At 40.9% G+C, this 22142-nt stretch overlaps 2 protein-coding genes across 2 annotated transcripts in view; one reads left to right on the top strand and one right to left on the bottom strand.

Moving 5' to 3' along the window:
- The window catches only part of GUSB (glucuronidase beta), a 12090-nt gene extending 8808 nt beyond the window's left edge, over window positions 1-3282 (top strand). The window contains exons 10-12 of the mRNA XM_075440489.1: window positions 837-1013; window positions 1651-1786; window positions 3062-3282. Of these exons, the coding sequence (XP_075296604.1) occupies window positions 837-1013; window positions 1651-1786; window positions 3062-3219 (471 nt within the window). The 3' untranslated portion in view covers window positions 3220-3282. The remainder of the gene's footprint in view (window positions 1-836; window positions 1014-1650; window positions 1787-3061) is intronic.
- VKORC1L1 (vitamin K epoxide reductase complex subunit 1 like 1) lies at window positions 251-22142 on the bottom strand. The gene is made up of 3 exons (XM_075440491.1): window positions 21928-22142; window positions 10354-10463; window positions 251-9649 (listed from the first exon to the last, which is right to left on the bottom strand). The coding sequence occupies exons 1-3, from the start codon at window positions 22119-22121 to the stop codon at window positions 9423-9425; spliced, it is 531 nt and encodes a 176-aa protein (XP_075296606.1). The 5' UTR covers window positions 22122-22142; the 3' UTR covers window positions 251-9422.

Raw genomic sequence — 22142 nt, 5'->3', positions numbered from 1 at the left:
TCAAGCTGTCCTACAATTAGCAGGAACACCCTTTTGTAACTCGGAGGTCTGTTCATCCCCACCCCAGGAAAATAAAACTGGTGGTCTTAGTTCTTTTTGAAGGTGCCCAGCAGGGATCTGGCTCTTGAATATTGCTGTTTCATCAGGCACGCGCAGCCTGACTCAGGTATCCCATCCCCACAAGTGTGTTCTGACTAGCTTGAGGGGAGACAGGAAAGCACCACCAAAGAACAGATCTCATACACTGATGTGATATTAGAACTTTTTTCCTTTTATTACAAAACATGTCAAGAGAACATTGAACAACTTACATACAACATCACTTTATCTTTAGTGGGCTTTGTGCCCTTTTATCACACTGTCCATGTGGTAGAAATGGCATATAACTTGCAGAACGCTTAGTCTTAGTATTGCACCATGGATGCACAAATTTAGTTGCTAGTCAAAATATTTGACCACTAACTTGATCATCACATTTCAATACTCAAAAAGTACATCTAAATGTACCAGCAAGCCAGAGACATCTTGGAAACTCAAAAATTTCTAACAAACCTGAGGATGAAATAGGTTGATCTTGTCTAACTCTTTTGCTTTGACTTTCTAAGCCTGTAAGACAAATGCCAAATTAATATGCTATTAGCTTATTAAAATTTATCCTGCCTTTTTTTCTGGGAAAGATGTCATGTTGGGAGGGCCTGAGTGATGAGGGAAAGGACTTTGTTCTATGTGTAATAAAACCATTCTATGAAACGAAACAAAAGGAGGATTTAGCTTTGTGAGTGAAGGTTGTCTACTTTCAGCTCTGTGACAAAACACTTGCTTTGTTTTTTTTGTAGGCTCCTTATGTGGACATAATTTGTGTAAACAGCTATTTCTCCTGGTATCACGACCAAGGCCATCTGGAAGTTATTCCAATACAACTCACAACACAGTTTGAGAACTGGTATAAAACCTACCAAAGGCCCATTATCCAGAGTGAATATGGAGCAGACTCGATTCCTGGACTTCACAGTGTAAGTGTTACAGGCGCCCTAGATGGAAAAAAAGCGCTGCTGCTCTTACTGAGTCAGGAAAACTTCATTAGAAGAGATGGGTACCATTGAGACTGACTACTTAGTTGAGATGCATTAGCTTGTAAGTGTCTGAAAGACTCCAGGATCGTAATCCTGCTCTACTGAAATCAACAAGCTTTGCCACGGACTAACAAAGGTTAGATTCCACCTAAAGAGAAGTTTTCAGCTTTGAGTAAAAGCAGTGAGCACTCTGAAATCTCTGCTTCGGCATTTGTAGAAAACACTTGATCAGAAGTTAGGGCACTGGAGGGTAGGCATGCACGTCGTGATGCTGTCCTGCACAGAAGGGGCTGGCACTCCTACACCTGTCATGACAGAGTTCAAAACCATGGACTCCCTCCCTCCAAGTAGGTCGGGCATTATGTTTGTATTCTATGTGCATTTCCCCTTGTAATTTCAGTAGCTGCTAATCATCACTAAATAGCCATTGTTAATGCAGCGGCCACGAAAAGACCAGGCAATTCTAAAGCTCGTTTTCAGGAAGCAGGTCCCCAGTAAATAGAAAGTTAACATATGGAGCCTTTGCTGAGGTTAACTGTCACCTTCATTTAAGGCCACCTCTTTTTCCTGGCTGTAGGATCCACCTCTTATGTTCAGTGAGGAGTACCAGAAAGCTATGCTAAGAGAGTACCATTCTGGTTTTGACAAAAAGAGGAAGGAGTATTTGATTGGGGAGCTCATATGGAATTTTGCTGATTTCATGACTAATCAAGGTAAGCTTGTATTTATATCTAAACAACTCTCCATCCTCCCTGCAAGTTTAAAATGGTTTATGATATACCAAGAATATTGTGCTGTAGGGTAGGTCAAAAGGGCCCTCTGCTTACCAAGACAGAGCACAGCTGGTTTCTGTGACAAGGCCCAGCATGACCAGAGCCACAAGGGAAGGTCCTGCCTGCACTTAATGCATCCTCTGTCTCCAGCTTAAGGTCCTAGATGTCCCACCTAGAAAGATGCTACCCAGAACACGAGACAGTGTGCTAGGGCAGAACGCAAGGGAAGCATGTGAGCAGACCCAGATGACTTTATTTCTTGGCCATCCTCTAATTCAGAGCTTCAGTCAGCTGCTAGGGATGTGTCTCACTTGCTGTGTATTTCATCCACAACTGACCTTGGTAACAAAGCACCTTAAATAATGTATTATTAACTTGGTACAGAGGTACTTAACTTAGCAATAGAGGACCACACTAGTTGACAACTGTCTATCAAGACACTCCATCCACTATTAATAAATAAGTGCATTTGCAAAGTATCAGGCATTACTTAATCTACAGTGCAGTCAGTCACACAGAAATTAAGCTACTACAGCTCAGGAGACCTCCTAAGGAAGCAGTTATGCATATGCCACCTGCAGTGAGGTCGTGTGGTGAACAGTCAGTGTTCATTTCAGGCAGACACACCCGTGAAGAATAACCTGCAGAGCACCAATATAGGTATTAGAAAGCTAAGTCATCGCAGAGAAGCAGTCAGAAAAGTAATATTAGGTTCAAATAGGAGGACAGAGAAAACGTAGACACATTTACATACACATATGCGGTTCCAGTCTCTATGTTACGATCATCTGTTCTAGTTTCCTATGAAAACTGAAGTAGGCAAAAAGGATATGGACACCACTAAAGGACAGCACAGTCAAACAGTTAGTAATCAACATTTTCACCATCAAATTTCAAGGTGGAACTGATGGCAGAAGGAACATCTGCTGTAAATATAATACTGACCAAGTTAATGGGCACATCCAAATTAACTGTCAGCGACTTACCAGCTGTAAATACAATGAATTGCAGCTATATTGCTCAGTTACATCAGCTGATCTTGCCAAGATGACGCAAATTCCATCTGCCAAGTTCCTTGTTGTACCTGACTGTGTAGAAGACAGTGCATAGGTCTCCTCCACCTAGCCTGATTTAGGACATCCGTTGTAAGAGTTCACAGCAGGGGATATAAGAGCATTTTATGTGTACTTGTTTTATTTTATAACTTCTCCACAGGGACCACACGTGTTTTGGGGAACAGGAAAGGAATATTTACCCGCCAACGACAGCCCAAATCAGCTGCATTTGTTCTTAGAGAAAGATACTGGAAGATTGCAAATGAATCAAGCTGTCTTCCTCCTATAATGAAATCACACACCCTCTTTCTAAAATGAAATCAAAAGGTATAGTGGCTGGGTACGATGCTCAACTTATTCATTAAATTTGTTTAAATAATATTTATGCCTGACTCGAGTCTTGCAAGTCTAATGCAATTTCTAGTCCACCTGAAGTAGTTACTGTGATACAAAGCAGGTCAGAAACGCTAGTTTCCCATGCTTAGACGTGTCTGTAGGCTTCCTGCTTCCAGGCAGTAAAATGAATATTCAGACTTTCAAGGAGCTGAAGTTAGAGATCCTGAGTGAGGTATCTGTTTATGGCAAAAAATGAAAAATATTACATGATACAAATCAATGCTGAAGACTTAAAAAATCCAAGTTACTCTAAATGAACATCACATCCCTCAAATGCAAATGAGGTTTTCCAGTTATACTACCCTAAGAGTTACACTACTCAGCTGACAGCAAATTTTCCACAGGATTACTGAAGAGCACAATTTAGAGGGCTTCTCTTGCTAGACAGAGCGTATGCGGCTGGCTGAGAATTTCCGAGAGTTCACAGCGTTCAGGAAGTGCAGGAGCCACCCCTTCTGCGAGGATACCCACCACACTCCACTACAGTATAGGATTCGTACTACAGCAGCAAGGTGGAGTATGTTAGGTAGGCAGGTACTAGATTAACTGAATTTGGTTTAAAACTATTTATTTTAGTCACAGTACCAGAACTGCCACTATTAGATGCAGTTTTACCTTCCAGCACGGAAGAGCTTCCTTCATATTAAATTGCCACTATGTACTACAGTAATAGTAGTCTAGAGGGTAAATTTGATCTAAACCTTTTCGATACTGGCCTGAAGCATTCTGGGGTAGGGCAATGTGTAAATTAACGTGCACACACTACTTTAGACAGTAATATAGTGTAGTGACGTCCCTTTCAGGCCACACACCAGTCTTGGAGGCTCTAAAGGCCAGGCTTTACACTGTAACAGAGGATGCCAATACTGACAGAAGAGCTCAGAACACTTACACTGCAAATTTCTTATTGTGACATCCCAGGGCTGTCCCAAGAGCAGGATCACAAAATTGAGGCTGCCTACTGAATTTTGGAAGCTAGCACAATTATGTAGTTTCATTATTCCGATTCACAAATACTATGTGAAACTGCTGCCATCACTACTACTTCTGCAATTGGCTCTTCTGCTAGTACCTCAAGAAAGTGACCAAAACATCTGCCAGTATAAAGAAAATAGCTGCTTTCATGCTGCGCAGTGGCCAAATTCTCTTTCCTTTAGATGTGATACATTAGAAACCAACGCCACCTTCCACGCAGCCACCTGCAGAACGACATGCGTTTACTGCAAACTTCAAAAACAATTTTTCTTGAGTTTTTAAGGGAAAACAAGAAACATGTTATCAACATTCCTTGTGGTTATACCATATTAGGTTTACATGTTTTCCATGTAACTAAAACCCCAGAATATAAGAGTCTATCCATAGTAAAAAGACACTTGCTCAAATGTACCGTGGTAGAAGAGTGAATACCACATTTAAGCCCACTACCAATGTTTGAAAGTCATTTCAACTTCTCCATCTCTAGACATGATTTCTTTTAAGCCATTTTCTTCCCCATTTCAACAGACACAACATACCAACAGCTGCCACATCAAAATACAGATAAAGATTTGACGTTGTTAACGCATTACAAACTAGGGCTCAGATCCCAATGATAAGACACAGGGCTTGCAGTTGCAGAAGAGAAAGCTATTAGTTTCATTCAGTCCAACAAAACAGATGCAGAGTTTAACATCCCCACATATGCCAAGCACACATTTCAGAGTCACAGTTCCTGCTCGTGCTGAACAGCTCAGTGCAATTGTAAACCCACGCCGCCTGTCTGACCCTGCCCCAACAGCTCCCTCCCTCTCCTAAATCCAGGAAAACACAGCAGTTTCCAGATACTTTGTGATGGTCAGAGCGGAGTTACCTACAGAACCAAGGAACACAGGAAGGGATAAAGCCAACATACTTAATGTTTGTGGTTTTTTGCATGTTGCTTAAAGAACTGTAAACAGTTAAAGCCTCAAGTCCATGCTGCGCCCACCCATGTGCACACAGCATTCAGCAAGACTCGAGGAAGCTGCAGAAGTTCTATAAACTGGTATCTCTGGGGACCCAAGTGCTTTAACCCTTCTACTGCTAACACACAATGTCTTTGAACAAAATCACAAATTCGTACACTTCGAGAAACAGAATTACAGTACTGACTTTAAAAACAGTTTCTAAGGCTCAGACTGAGTCCAAAAAGGCCTCTGATTGGGTTCATTCAAGCTCTTCTGTTTGGACTGCATGAATGCAGCATAAGAATGATTGCAGCAAGACATCCACAGGTAATTTCTACATTTATTTTTTTTATACCAAAAAGTTATGTGCAACAAATAGAATTCGTACATATTTACATTGTTTTACCTGTTAGCAAAATTGTATCCTAAACCTCCAATAGAGAATCCCTCACCCTATGTTGATAAAAGGAACATCTGCCCACTGACTCCATGTAAATAGATGTTTACTTTGGAGTTTAAAGCACTAGTAATAAATAGTTGATGGAACATACCATACAGAACAAACACCTAATATTTAGGCCATGCTTAATACAGTTTTATGGTAACAGAATACTTTCTCTTTTCCGGACCAGTTTTGTCTAGATCATGTTTAAACAACATTGGCAGAACCAAAGCTATCAGAGGTCTCTGACTTTCGCCCATATCAATTAGAAGCATCGAGTGCTGCCTGAAGCACCTCACCAATCTTTTAGAACCATCAAGAGTGTCTGTACAGCAGAAGACAAATGCGTACTACAGTATGCAGAAATCTCCTAATAACAGACTTATTGTCATTTGAGATACTAAAGGTGGTAGGGAATGTTTCATTGGCCTTAGCGTTGCAAACACTTCACAGTAAGAAATTTCCAAGAACATTCATTTCCGAAACGAGACTTGAATACTTCGTTGGCCTTAAGAGTAGCAAGTACCTTACAGGAAGAGGATTTCAGGAATGCGTAATTCCTAAACAGGTTTTGGGATGAGGTTCTTTTGCCTTTCCAATCTGCCCCTCCCTGCAGAACTTCTGAGAGCCAGGGAGGGGAAAGAAAGCCCAAATTCAGAACCACTGCTTGCAGATTATGATTTCCCCCCGCCTCCATTCTCATGAATTCTGAAACCACAACCAGAATCTGTGTAACGACACTGCACCCCTGTCCCTCTGCCACAGCAGGTATTACTTACTAGCTTTTACCCATGCTCTTGTATCCTCAGTATTTCTCAGAACTTGCCTTTGGATTTGTAAGGATCAAATTAATATCAACCCCACATCTGCCATGAGATCTGCGCTGGCTGGGGGCAGGCAGGGGGGGCAGCTGCATGAAGCACACGTCAGATTTCCATCACGTTACTAATTGTAACCTGAGCTGTTTCACTGGAAGAAATATGCTGTTTCTATCACTGCGAGCAACGAGGAAAAAGTCAAAGAACTGGAAGCAAAAAGGTCCAAATTTCTACTGCTAATATGATTCTGCCCTTTATTCTGGCCAACTGCATTTCTGAAGCACAGGAGAGAAAGCAGAAGAGTTAGGGCCATTTCTAACAAATCACTTCCAGTAAAAAGTAACTGCAAGAAAAGCACACGAAACAAGAGAGTTCACAATTAAGGATCAGATTTGCAAGATCGTGCACAAACTGTAGCTGCAAATTCTTCGAGAGGCCAAACTCCGTTGCCATTTGATCCCTATGCGCACACAAACAGGGACTGCAGACACGACTGCTGAAAATCTGGCCCTAAACAATTTTACTGAACAAACTGAATTAACAGACTATGCCCACACAGACAAGCACAAGACACAGTGAAGTTAGTCAACACCTATACTCTCAGCTGATGGGGCTTTTTCTTCCTTTTTTCCCCGGTGCGCAATACACCCAGGAACTGGACCAAGGAACCATTGGTTATACTTGTCTCCATTGCTGCTTGTTCTGAGGTATTAGCGCTGCGACTAACCACTTCAGGCAGCACGTGTTCACCTCGCCCTCGGATGAAAACGATGCCTTAGTGTAGATCACAGGAATGCATCAAAATAAATCTATACAACGTATTAAACAGTGATACTGCCTCAAGGCTTGCAAGAGAACAAACTAAAGCCTTGAGGGACCAGTTTGACATCATCCACTCCCCTCATATCAAAGTTCAAGGCATTTGAGAAACAGAACTAAACATCAAGACAAGCTTTAACTATACTCTGGTCAATACAAAACGCATTTAATGAATTGTTGTCTAAAACTGTTAGACAAGAGGGACAAGTAATTTAGTGTTACATGCAACAGATGTTACTCATACCACAGAACTCTATACATAAAAGCAGTTTCCACCTACATCCTTGATACAAACCAGAAAATTACTTCAGTATTAATTTAAATACTACTTTGTGAAGTCAATCTAAAAATTCTATTTTCTCTACGGAACACTGCATGTTTCACAGTCAAGTTTATCCTCAGCAACTTAGTGTTTATAATCCACTTAGCCATACAACATAAGTGTCTCTGACATTCATGTTTAAGAAAAAAAATCCTAAAATTAGTTAAACTAATTCTTTAAATAAATGGGTATGCAGTTGGAATTCTTCATATTTTAGAAGCTGACAAGGGCGAAAAGCAGCACAGCACCAATTACAGAAAGTAGCTGAACCTATACATTTTGGTGTCACAGAGTCTGAAACACAAGTATTGTACTTTGCTGAACTGCATCATCCACCTTCTGTCGCACTGATTTAAGTTAACTGAAACAATACTGCTACCACTTCTCAGTCTAAAAACTAAAATATATCTCTTAATACTCTTCTGTCCTCAGCAAGTTGCCGGGAATTTTGTTTGTTTGTTCATTTTTAAAGCAAGGACACTTCTGCCTGCCAAGTTCAACACAAAGTATTTGGTTTAAAATTTTAAGACAGAAGGCACTTTGAACATTCAGCCTTAGAACACTGAGCACAGAAACAACATTTACAATTTTGTTCCTTTGTTTAAATCTGCAGTTTAATTTTTTTCCCCAATTAGTTATTAGAAAGAGCAATGATAGCACTATATCACATTTCATTTTCAGCAGCACATTTACTTACTTATCCCACTAAACAGGGTGCCCTTCCAAGGGATCTTATGTGTGTCAGCCTAAAGTTCAGTTCCCAATATAGCGCAAACCAAAGATTGCGACAAAGATCAATTAAGTAACTGCTTTTTCAGTACACGGTTATCCCAGTCAGTCAATGGTTTCCACTGCAAATTGCAATCCTGTACTGCAGCATTCATATAACATCGAACATTAGTAACACTGGCTGTCTGACCACAGTTTAAAAATGAAACAACTCTGCATGGAAATTAAGTCCTTTCAAAGAACGCTCTTTGATACACCAATCCCCAGTCTGCACATAATATCCCGGTGGCAGCTTTCTATTGACCACATTAAGCTATTTTCATTCTGTACAGAAAGTAATGAAGTTGCGGTTTAATGAACATACTTCAGGTTTCAGCTTTAATTCCATTTTTGTTACTGGAGACAAAAAGAGAAAAAAAGGAACAAACCCCAGCCATCATTCTTGTGAAAGCACTAGCAGTGAGTGCAGCAACACGGTGTTCTCTACAGAGGTCACTTCTTCCATCCTGTCAGTCGACTGTTAGCTGAACACTCTGACAGCTCCTAGGCTGACAAAACTGGTTGCACAGCGAGTTCTCCAGGGATGAAACCAATATTTCTAATTTTATTTACAGTATAAGTCCCAGTCAAATCTAAGTCCATCAGCTAAAAAAAAAGTAATACACATACTGTAAACATGGCAACATTAAATATGGTAATGCTAGTCTAGAATATTTAATGTCATGATCGCATCTTGTTATACCTGAATTTATATACAGGATATTTTATAGCAAGTGTTACCCACTTCACAAGTGGAGGGGGAAGAGACAGAGTCTAGGTTTTGCTGTGGCTAAAACTCCTTCAAAGTAAAGTTAAAGCTTGTCTTTGATTGTATTAGAGCTTTCTTTCATAACCACATTTAAATTGAAGATTAGCACAAAAAAATTATCTAGGGCCCCTTCAAATTTATAATTAAAAATTCAGTTATGATTCTCAGGGAAAGTGTCTGATATGGAGAATAAAAAATTACTGCAAAATAAACTTAATGGAAGTTGGGTCTTCAGACTGTCAGTCAAAAGTTCAAACAGGCGTTATTCCTGTTTGGGTTGGAGTTGCCGTTTCCAGGCCTCGTTCAAATAAACTAGTCGTTTGTAGTTGATGATAAAGAGAATGAAGTTCAGCAAATATGTGATGACGCAGACAATGCAAAACTCCTTCAGCACGAAGTACAGAATGTATGCCAAGTACAATGACCCTACTACAGACACTATGGAGGATGTCATGAGGATTAGAGCTGCTACTGCACTTGCTGTCATACCTGCAACAAGAGAGAGAAAGTTACTACTGCTGCTCTCCCTCCCCTCTTCCACACAAAGCAAAAAGCCTAAGCACTCTTAATTCAAACTGAAGGCTACTCCGCAAGTTTGTATTACATAAAAGTCTGTTTAAAATACCATGAGTTCAAGATGGCTGACAAATCGTTATTTGGAGGGGAGCTTCTAGGTTCTGTACGACAGTCCTTTGATAAGAAGTGTGTGTAGTATTTACCATCTTCCGTATTCCTGAGTTGTGGGAAAGTTACAGGTTTGTCAAGTTACGTCTATCAATATTAATAGCTCTATAGCAGACCATATAGTTACAAAGAAATATGTGTACATTACATTTCATGCACTTTTTTGCCTGCTATCTCTATTACTCCTGCAAAACTTGTAAATTCCATTTTTAGTTCCTCTCTTTTCTATCATGCAATCCAATGCTAAATATATTTACGTGAAAATACCAGTGCAGCAACTGTCTTGACACTTATATTAATAGCACAGCAGGAGAAAATGCAATTGATTATTATCAGTTGGGTTTTTAAGCCCTTTGGACAGATGTATCAGTAGACTGGTGCTAAAAAAAAAAAAAAAAATCACATGCATTTATTTGGTCTCTTACAGGTTATGCAACATATAATGCACTCCTCTTTCATCACCACAGGCCTGTTACATACTTTAGGCTCTAAGCTGAATTCATACTTACCAAGTAGCATTTGTAGTATATAAAACACGAGTCCAAAAACACTGTTTGACTGATTTATTGCACTGTCCTTTCCAAAGATGGAACCCAACAGACCGAATCCTCGACCCCATCTGTAAAACAGTGAAACTAATTAACTTCTATTTAGATGCCTACTGCTTTACATCAGTATTTTCAATTCATCGCTGTTGGGAGAGAAAAAAAATAGATACATGTACTCTGACATAACCACCGCAGTCCCGAGGTTCGGGGTTATCTTGGAAAACCAAGCAGCTTGCAACAGGGTGCACTAGGGACAACTACTCCACACATTGCTGATGAAACTTATTTGACATGCCAGGAACTGCCAAGTTCACACAACTGCAACTTCACCAAATACCATGTCTGCCTCCTAGGGTTGTAGTTCAAAGCTCTTTTGTCAGATAAAGCCTTCCTTCCTCCAACGACAGCTTTAGCAGTTCTCTCCACCCCAGTAAGTAGGACATGCGCTCACCATACAGCTGAGGGAAAATGGGACAACTTGGTAACTAGTTGTTACCAACTCCGCCAGCACTTACCTCGCTGGCACCAAAGCAAGCAAATCAGAACACATGTTTGCACTTCAGCTGCTCCTGATCAGTGTAACACCTAGGAGGAACCCAAATCTGTCAAGCAGACAAGTTGGGGATGCACATAAGATGCACAGGCCTCATTTGTTAGAGTCCTTGCAGTGCAACATTTTGACCTAGCACCTTAACCACACAGCAACTTTCAACTTTTTAGTGATAAGATAGAAAGCAGCATGTGCCCTACAAAACTGCTGCTGCAATACAGGGGATAAAAGATTAAATTAGCAAATGTATTTGTGCTAGAAACCAGTAATTTGATGCCCTAAGGCAGATCATGCCATTATTTGTAAAAGCAAAGTGAGGACCATATTTATTAGTGTCACTTGAAAATATGAAGAGCAGTTAGCACTACTTTAACACGCAACTTGATTCACTTACAAGAGAATGTCAGAATATCTGCCAGCACGGCTTCGGAGCATCAAGTCAAGCACTACATAAATGTAAGGCTAGGTTCACATTATCAGGTTAACTGTCACATAACTAAGTAAAAAAAAAAAAAAAAAAAGAGTAATTCCTCACTGCTGTTGCAGCAGGAAACACTAGTGTGCTACACTTATGCCAACAGAAGCGCAGTTTCCAAATAGTTTGTTGTAGTAGAGGCAACGGTTCTGAACTAAGGCACAGCACAGGTTTGCTTTCTGCACACTACAGGAATGTTGCTGACAGACTTCACCATATGTTGGAGCCCAGTGGAAGGCTACTACCATATTACAAGCCATTTCCTCACACGAGAAAGGTACCACAATAAGCACAATTTAATACCATCTCCAAAATACTTCATAATCTCACAGCCACTTGTGCAATATTTTAAAAACATATTCAAATTAATCATTTTAATTCAAACATAGTAGCTGTCTGCAATGAACTATTACACCCAAGTATTGTGCTTTTCTCCCCAAGAAATCGAGCAGAGAATTAGGTACCAATTCCTAGAAAGCATGTTTACTGCATAAAGAGCAAAAAAAACCAACGAACATACTTTCAACTAGTTTGACCTCAAATCTTGTAGATGACTGAAGCGAAACTTATGTGCAAATACGAAGCTCTAAGCCAGCAGAGAAAAGACTGACACTTGCTTCACCACGGGGACAATGCCTCACATCCCCAGGCTGCGCAGGGTCAGAAAAAACACAACCTTCATCGCCGGGAGGAGCAGTGCAATACTGCCTCGCTCCCTGCCGCCATCGAAGCGCAAGCCTGGGGCTACACAAACCGTGGGGGACAGGGCTGGTGACGCATCCTCCCTGCAGCATACGCAGGCAAGGAGTCCCAGTTAGCGTATAGTATATATAGTTTGCGGGCGAAGCAGCATCAGGGATGGATCTGGAAAAGCAGCTGCAGAGATGGGAGTGCAGAGCTTTGCGGCTAAGGGAGCCACGGTTCCAAGAAGGAGGGATTTTAAAAAAGATCAAACACCATGCAACAATACCTAAGCAAACATTATAAACAAATACTGCAAGTTCCAAAGCATCTCAGCAACAACGAGACTTTCCTCCCACACACTGAACATTACCTGGATTTTAAGTGAGAAGGGTTTATTTTTTAGCCTTACTCTGGTAAGATGGTCACAGCCCGTGTACCAATTGTCTCATGTTATCCGGCTACCAAATTCAGTATTAAAGAACCAGAGAAGTATATTAAAGGTCCATCATTTTGCATTTGATAGTCTACTCGTATTTTTCTGTGTTACCACATCTATAGATGCTTCAGCTCAATATCCACAGCTGCAATTTATTGTTCTGGTCTCCAAGTGCATTGTTTGTAGGGTGACATTAAACTCCATTTGAGCACACTCCAGCTTTCCTCACCTACAGGCTAAACAGCACAACGCAAAGAGCAGCCAGGTTTGTGGTTCAGTGTTAGCTTAGCTCAAAGCAACGGCAGGATGCGAATTCCTGCCCTCTCCCTGCCCCAGCTGTACGCTCTCCTTTCTGATGCTCACAAGATCCCGTTGTGTTTGCGAGCAAACTCAAAACATCAGAAACTAAATTTAGACTACAGAATCTGACCCTACAATTATTCTGCAAGCAAATAAAATGTTGCTAATGGAAAGAAAATGAGTTCAAGCCCTTCCTGACAGTCTGCGTCCCCAAGCGATCTGTTCATAGCTGGAAGAAGGTCAGACCATGGTGAAAGCTTTTTCCACATGCAATAGTTCATTAAGTATCTTGTTGGCCTTGTAGCAGCTTTGAGTACATCAAGTATTACATTTCAGTCCATGGAGTACAGCTCTAATCTCGCATCTTGTTTCACACACTTCAAGACAGGTAAGCAGCCTGTCGTTTAAGACAAAGCACTTTTTCCAGCCTTATAAAGTTTGAAGTGTGAGGAGGTTTTCTGCATCAAACTGAAAAGCAAAATATTTAGACTTTATATTCTAATTTCTCTACTGAAGAGGCTAAATCATTTTCTAATTCCTCAAGGAGGTCCCAAACCCCACTAAAAGGCACAATGAATCAAGTATTTTTGCAAGCAGCTGGAGGAAGGAAGACGACTAAGTATGGTAAAAATCTTCCTTCTCACACCAAAATCATCCAAATCACACCCAAGCTGTCATAACTTTGAAAGTCTAAAAACATATGATAAACAAATAGCAAGGAAGACTGAAGTAATTAGGTTAGAATAAACATCACAAAAGAAAACATCAGTAAAAAAGGACTATAAACTACTCAATTTCGTCACAGAACGTGCCTTTCTTATAAAGAATATAATCTACAAGAACTACTGTTAACTCAGATCAATTTTTTGGATACAGAACGCTAAGTAAAACGAACACTCTGTTGTGAAAGCCATGCTGAAGTCACCCTGCACGACTCAGAGCAGAATGACAAACACATGTGGCAAGCCTATGTTTGCCACACCCAATTTTCACTCCTATTAAAAACGGCAAATCTGAATGAACTTCAAGGAAGTTTTAAAATAAATCTTTATGACATCTTCCTGTATGTTTTCAGTAACTCAAATTCCCCCTTTGTTCCAGCTGACAGCCTGTGTCACTTCTCAAGAATCAAGAAATCCACGACAAAGTGTTTAGAAATATTCGTGTAGTTTCCTTTACATCTAAAATTGAATTCTACAGTGACTTTTAGTGCAATGTGCATTTCCTTTTATCAAAAGGAGGTCTTGAAAACTATTATCCACCCTCTAAACAGTGTCCCTTTTGGTCTGCAATCTTTAACCAAGCTCAAAAGTGTTGCATTTTTAGAAGTTTAAAGCAGTATTTGCATGCGCTTGACATCTCTTAACAGGAAGACGAAGAACTGAGGTCATTTTGATCCATAAATGACACAAATAAAATATGATACTGTTAAATCATTACCTCTTCTGCACAATTATGAACATCCTCTCTGTCCCACAACAGCGTACTATGGGAGTACACTTGAAACAGTTTACCGTAATTTAGCAGAGACGATACCACTGGCAGAAAGGCAACCAAGAGAACCTCATGCAGTACACTACTCTCTCAGTCAACCAACCTCCAAGTTTAACAAGGTAAAAGCTGTAAGTTATCAGTATTAGCTCAAAAAGCAACAGAACTCCAAGCCTGCCAAACACAGCAAGTCAAACAAACAAAAAGTATGTATTTGTTCAGGAGTCTGATCCCTGTCTCATCCACTTTCTGTAAGAAATGTTATACTGTTGTTTGTTGTTTTTTTTTAGTCAAGCAGCCCAATTCTGACAGTTACCTGTCGGAGATGCTTTTAAGGGCTTTTACAGAGATCATTCCCCAAGATGGTCTCCTTGTCCTCAATCATCATTAAGTTAAGAATCAGCTTAAGAAACTTCTGAACTGGGGTTTCACCTGCATCAACATGCTGAGTAGCCTACCCTGAAGCCTTCCTGCATATACCTAGATGCCTTCTGAACACATACTTTTGACTTCCACAACATCCCCTGGTAACGAATTCCAGAATCACATCACCTCAGTTTCACTTGGCAATCCTCAGTTCTCACATCAGGAAAAGAATTACCTACAGTATATTCATTTTAATATGAAAATAACCATACTAGATCAGGTCAAACCCAGCTAGCTTCAGCACTGTGTCTCTGACATCAGCGAGTACCAGATGCCTTGAACAAAGCACCCACACTTCCCAATTCACATTCCAGTCTCCTAAACGTCCAGTTGAAAATGCTATCAAATACTTCAGGAGACCAGATTATTAAATGGCATGTATGACTCAACATACGAGAACACTTTGGGTTTGTGCAGCAGCAGGTTTTCCAACACACTTCTCGCAATTTTTATGTTTGCTGCAATGAAAATGGAAAACAACAGCAGTAAAAAAGACTAAACTTTCAGAGAACTGTAAGTAAGGAACTCAAGTTCTATTTTCTGAGTAGTAGTAGCTTACTTAAAGCCCCTCATTTCAGGCTTATTTTTCATCCCATAAGCATTATTTTGTTATCGGCAAACACCATTTACCACTTTGTAACCACGGAAACAATACATATTTTCTTAAAACAGCCCACACTCGGCAAGTAATGCGCATATTTCCTTAAGTGTCATCTGACTTCTGAGATAAGTTACGGTACAGAATGGAAGTTCTCAGGAGGGGAGTAAAGCTGGCCTATACTCACACATCTCCTTCAGTGAAAAGCTCATATAGAGGTCAAAGGATTTGGAGCACGTTAGTACTTCACAATGTTAAGAAACTTTGGTTGCAGCTTCTTTACAGCTTCACTAGAGGATTTTGAATTAAGCTTCATTCATGCTTACAAGGTTGTTTAGGCCATTGTAACAGTTTTAATAAATTAAGCAAAAGCCTTCAATTAGAAGCCACAAGAAAGGAGATTAAAAATTCCCATTTGTAAACTTGCCAAGAGTGCTCAACTTTTTGGATTCACTTAATGTTTAAAACTATTAGCAGTATTTACCCTAAACAAATGATACTTTGTTCTATATATCCTCCAGCTCTACCTCAGAAACAGTCCGAAAAAATCTCAGAGTCTAGATAAGGAAAATCTCAAGCACAGTGGTTAATTATTTTATCAGTCTTTACAGAAGCACTGGTTATTCAAGCTACAAGCCAACAGCATTGTATTCCTTCTACATAATCTATTCTATTAAGTTACGATAAATGAAGTCTGAATTTGAACTCCAGGCACTTTGTTAAATTTACTTTGCATCAGGCAAAATATCAGCCCTACTGCAAATTCCAGTCAAGCTAGAAATGATGTATGTCTGAAAAGCAAAACCACACATGTTCAAGATCAGACCACTAAGGCTGAAAAACCCCCTCATGTCACTAGGGTATTGCTGTATTTTACAAAAGATGTCCCTCAGCCACTATGTACTGGATCAGTCTGAAGTATTCAGTCACCAATTTTCTTTAAAGAGATGAGACAAAAATCACTCAAACTATCATCAGGTTCTGCTGCTTTGAGAACAACCTTCCTCAGTTCTAATGAAGCCGGTTTTCTATAAAGGCTCCCGAAACACCTTCCTTCCCCAGCACAAGGAATAACCTCCAGCTCCGCTCAGCTCACACCCTCCAGCCCCTGCACCCTGCCTCCCCAACCAAGTCCATTACCCGACAGCTCTGGCAGGTGTTTTTCCCTTCAGCAGACGTATTGCTTTGAGTCCCTCTTCCCTCCCCTTTCACACTGAATCTGTTTCTGTAAAACTTTTGTAATTTACCTCCTTCGTTACATTTTGACATTATAAGATAAATGACGGATACACAACACACAAAGGCAAAATCTTTTCTAGAAAGCAGGCTCAGCTTGTTTGTGCTTTTTATGGCTTGCTATCCTTAGCTGTAGAACTCGTATCACACTCACCTAGCTAGCTCTGTGCCAGCTCACCATCATCTTAACCTGCAGCACTCCAAACCCTGCTGGAGCAGAGTGCTTGACACACTAGCGAGAATCTGTCTACACCAATTTCCCCCTGCCCCATCAACAAATCAGAGATCTTCAAACCTTCCCTCAGAGAGCAAAACCAATGAATCCAGACTAACTGAAAAAGCACCGTTACACCTGCTATCCAACAATTTGCAATCCTTGGAAATAATCACCAACCAATTTTAAATTACAGGATAGATTGCAGCTCAGTCTCTGGAGGCAACAGTTTCACATAAACTATTTTGGTAGCTGAAGAATCACAAACATGATTCCTGTTGAATGACCAGCACCTGCTCCACATACTGCCCTTCAGCAGTTTAATCAAACTTCTGTCTTTTTTTCTACACAGAATCAAAGATGTCCAACAAAAACAGTAACTTGGCTCAGGTTAGCGAAATTACTGACTAGCAAAGACTCAGGAAACTAGTAAAAATTCAAAAAAGCACATGAGCATCATTTGCCTATGCTGGCTCACAGGAAGGAGCTAAACAAGCTTCCCCTTTTATACTACCTGCACAAAGCTACCTTCACCATTTCTCACCTTACATCAGTCACTAACAATTGCAGCTGTCAAACTCAAACACATCTGAATGTTTGCTTACAGCAATAAAAAAACCACTGGGACATCAGGAACTTACCATGAATATGAAAGATAGCTGCTATATAACGTTCTTAACCTGGAATCAAGCAAACTTGACAGACATCAAGTTTACAGCAACTGCCCCACAACAGAACTGAATGGGAACCTGCAGTATAAACATCAGGTAGGGAAGAGGTCAGAGAAGTTTTCTTCCATGTCCCATTTCCTTAGATAATGGGGTCGTTCTTGTCAACTTGATCTCTGTTATGGTCTGCACTCTATAAAGACGCACCAGAACAATCGTTTTAGCAAGGTGTGCTTCACTGCAAAACCAGCACTGGTCAAAGTTTTAACTTTAGTATCTTACAGCATAACTGCATACCCACTCTGCAGAGGAATAAGCTCTATACCAGCATGATTATACTCACACAACATAGCGCTGAAGTACTATGTCACAAGACTGAGCAATTCAAACATAACATTTACACAGGTCTAAATTCACTGCTCAACATGATTTATGAAGGTGAGCATAACAATAATACTACAGTCATCACAAGCCACGCTTGGCAAACCCAGTAAAACAAATGCACATCTGCACAGATCTGTCCACAACACACAAAATTTTACCAATGTACATTTTCAAGAACTACCAGATGATTACTCTGATGCATCCACCAGAAGACAAAAGGCAGATATGCATTTTTCAGAATAGGCAGAGTGGCTCAAATACAAGATGACAATCCTTGCACATCAGCATAAAGTTCAGAACAAGGAATCCCTAAAATATGTCATCTATCAAATTACATCCAGAAGAACACTGAATCTTGGAATCCTATTTTGACTCTAGAGCTTCTTCGGTAAGTCAGCTGAAGATGTTAACCTAGATCAATATTGACTATTGCCAAACCTCTTCACTTACGCAGCTGGCCAAAAGTGACAAATATTGCTAAAGATATACAGCGACATGTGCCCTTTGGTCATTTGGGCCAGCTATCTTAAGTCTGTATTAAAGTTGTTACAGCATTACCACATGCCACGCTGCAAGACTCCCTTCATAAAGAGCCATCCACTTGTCTGCTCTGCAGGAACCTTACATAAATCAAGACAGAAAGCAGAAACGCATCAGAGCAGAGAACCTGAAAGTCTCCCAGGACACAAATGAACAAAGCAAAAAGCTCTGGGTCTCTGCATTACTGCTTAAATTTCATGCCATACCACTACCGTATTACTTGAAACTTGTCTGTTAGTTTAATTCCCTCTGTGAAACCATTGTAACTGCAAAAACAAGAAGATTTTTCAGGAACTGCTATTAGCCAGTTTCATTATAAATAAAGCCATTCTTGCCACTTAATTATTCTTGCATATAAGACAGCAATTCACCTAAAACATCTACAGCAATTGCCAAATGAAAGCGCTCGGTATTTCTGTAATACCTTCCCTTATTACACAGTCCTTAGCTGTTTTTAAGCTATTTCATGAACTTTCCCTATGATAAAAGCTTGAAATATGCTGACCATTAGTATTTTGCATAAGGGATACTAGGAAGGTATCTCTCCAGCATAATCTTCTGGATGAGTCAGTCTCTGATACAAGATTTTCCATGCTCCTCCCTCTGCATGCTGGCGATCTTTACAACATTTCTGTTCTCATTGTTGAGCCAATATGAGATTAGGCTTAAAAACAAGACTTGGAAATATTAACAGCTTATTAGTGAAAAAAAGTTCTTCCCAAAGACCAGAACTTAGTTCCAAAGTCACCCAGCTCAGGGAAGAATACACTAATTTATTCTAATTATTCTGTACATTTAAAATTAATCCCAACACCATGATTGGCTCTTTAAAGTTCAGTCCACTGTTGGAGTCAACACTCAAAATGCAAAGATTGTTACATTCCAAGTTCCACAGCAAACTTAGCCTAAATAAAAAAGTCACACAACCGAATGAACACTCTAGAAGCCAGCACAAGCCACAAAGTACAAGTCTGTCACGCATTTAACTCTGTAGAGTCAACTCTGCTAATCAGCTAATGAAATTATTTGTGACTGCCAGTGTAAAAGTTTGTTCAGAAAATAAACGGTTGAAAGTTAAATCTGCATGACGTGAAAATGCTGGAACACCATATTTGAAACTCTGCTGTCTCGGTGAAATCTAAATAGTCATTAAAAGTTCCTTTCCGAAATCAAGTTTCAGAGAAACTTTGGAGATGTGTGGTAGTAACAAGCAATATTCTATTGGACAGAGGGAGAGAGAATGACTGATGCACAGGGAGCCATGGCAACACAGAAAATAAGATTAATTTCTTTCAATGTTATTTGTACCTCAAAGTTTAACAACTTGCCCTCTTGTCTTAGTTTTAAAGCAATACTCCTTTTTTGTCTGTGTCCTGCACAGCACTGAAAACACATTCTTCTCCAAATATGGTCTGACTGAACAGAACTCGCACACTCCTTTTCCACAAACTCCTTTCAGCACCTGCTCTAATTATCATGAGCTATCCTGACATTTGCAACACTTCAGTCTTCAAGCATGATTCTCCTAGCAACTGCTAGTTAGATTTAGTTCATTTTATCCCTAACTGTTCACATTCTTACACAGAATTCCTGCAGTGTTTACAGGTCTTACCACGGCATACTCAACTTCTCAGCTGCAGTGTTACTAACAAACACTATCATTACCAAGCATTATTCCATAATTAGAAATACCTAAAGACATAATTGGAATTATTTTACTTCTTCAAAGCATTTAGGGAATTTGAAGTAATAATTTTAATGTGTGTTTACTATCTCAACAGCAGCATTTGCAATAACAATAAAAAGCTAATAAAGGACCAAATCTATACAAGAACAGACTACTACAGAGGCTACTTAGGTGCTTAAATCCCCGTTATTCTCTTTTTACCTCTACAGCTATGTTAAAATTTAGATTCTCGATGATACTCATGTGGTTTAATCTCAGTAGCCTATGCATAATTTTAATTTATAAGTTTATCTGTCAAGCTTATCAAAGTCTTCTTCCTGCCTAGATTGAAACTTCTCATTTCAGGACACTTCTCATTTCAGGACACTTCTCAAATAGAGACATGAACAAGCACCTTCACAAACTGAAGATATCTGACGACAGACAGAAAAGCAGAGTTGAAGCCCTCATTCAATCCCAAGAGCCTCCTTCCAGACATCTGTAGACACACCTCTCTGTCACATAACACAATCCCACTTCTGCCACCACAGAAGTGATTCTAAGAATAAAAGTTTCCTGTATGTTTCACCTGAACAATTTAACCAGCTTCCACCTTAACTCTCCCCCACTGGCTTGTTATGATAATACAGCAAGTACCTTCCCAAAAACTGTGACAGCTTTCATCCAGGTTACACTGAGAGAGAAAATATTTTTAAAATCTCAAGTACCGATTCAGCTGAAGGCACTAACATGATAATCACAAAATTATAATTTAAAAAAGGAAGTATTTAACACATACATACTTTTTGAAGAACCAAAACTCTCCCTTTCCCAGCTCCTTACCAGTGGATACTTTTGCACATGTCTTTATACGTCTATACACATATACACACACCCATATATATATATGCACAGAGCAGTTTTAAGACTGCTGACAAATCATTTTATCTCTTCAGTTGAAATACTTGAGAATACGCTTTTAGGAGTTTCTTGCCCAAATTACAGCCAAAAGTATCTCCTGTAGCATGTTTATACTGCTAGCAGTTGTCTTTTCGTTACTGTAATTCAGTTGACTAGTTCCTTAACAAGACAAAGTAGGAGCATATTAAAATTTATACATCGACTCTCCTAACAGAAGTAAGAAACACCAACCTTTAGAAAACAACTTCTAAAGTAATTACTGACAGAAAACCTGTAAAATAAATCAGGATTTGGACTGGGCTTTTGCTGCCCAATCTCTCTTGAAGTGAGCACTTTCTCTGTATCATGACGGAAATCTCCTGTGCTGCCAAGTAACATTACAATGATAATGCAATTCGGATACTCCAATTAAAACAACCCAAAGCCAATCATCTACAGTTGTACATGTTTATGTTGGCCTCAACCACTAGTCACACCTACAGCATCTTACTCCACGTTGCGTCTGCCACTGAAACGCCTGTCACTCCAATTAACTGCCGCTGATTACAAGGCAGAAATCGCAGGTGCCTCGCCCTCCGGCCCGCAGCGATCCCGAAGCACAGCCGTTCCCACAGCAGCGGCCCTCCGCCGCAGGGGCTGCCTAAACCAGGAGCCCCGGCACCCCTCTCCGAGGCCCGCCCGCCCCGCGGCCCCCAGCGCAGGCCCAGCCCCTCCGCGCCCCAGGCCAGCCCTCCCCGGGAGGAGCCCCGGCCCGCAGCCTCCTGCCCGCTCGGCCGAGCCCTCCAGCCGCCGCCCCCCTGAGAGCGCCGCGCCGGACCCCCCAGCAGCCCCTGAGGCGCCGGGGACTGCGCTCCGGGGCCCGGCCCCGCCGCTTCCCGCGCCCTCAGCTCCTTCTCCCCGCGGCGGCCTGAGGCGGCGGCGCCGGCGGGTCCCATCCCCGCCTCACCTGGAGGTGATGGCTGCGGAGCAGCGGACGCGCTCGCTGATGTCGCACAAGGCCTGGTAGTGAAGGTCGCGGCCCTTCTCCCGCTCCAGGTGGCAGGCGTAGAGGGAGAGCAGGATGCCGGCCGCGCACACCGCGGAGCGGGCCACCCGCTCCCAGCGCGGCACCGACACTCGCAGCAGGACGGGCGCCGCCATCTTACCCCCTCCCTCCGCCTC

The sequence above is a fragment of the Opisthocomus hoazin genome, chromosome 20 (genome assembly GCF_030867145.1).
Source record: "Opisthocomus hoazin isolate bOpiHoa1 chromosome 20, bOpiHoa1.hap1, whole genome shotgun sequence".
In the NCBI taxonomy this organism is placed as follows: domain Eukaryota; kingdom Metazoa; phylum Chordata; class Aves; order Opisthocomiformes; family Opisthocomidae; genus Opisthocomus; species Opisthocomus hoazin.
This window is presented reverse-complemented; position numbering and strand designations above follow the sequence as displayed.

Coding starts and splice junctions, on each gene's coding strand:
- VKORC1L1 (XM_075440491.1), bottom strand. CDS start 22,121: ATGGCGGCGCCCGTCCTGCTGCGAGTGTCGGTGCCGCGCTGGGAGCGG. Junction 10,464..21,927: donor TCCGCAGCCATCACCTCCAG/GTGAGGCGGGGA, acceptor ACTGTTTTACAG/ATGGGGTCGAGGATTCGGTC. Junction 9,650..10,353: donor TATACTACAAATGCTACTTG/GTAAGTATGAAT, acceptor CTCTTGTTGCAG/GTATGACAGCAAGTGCAGTA.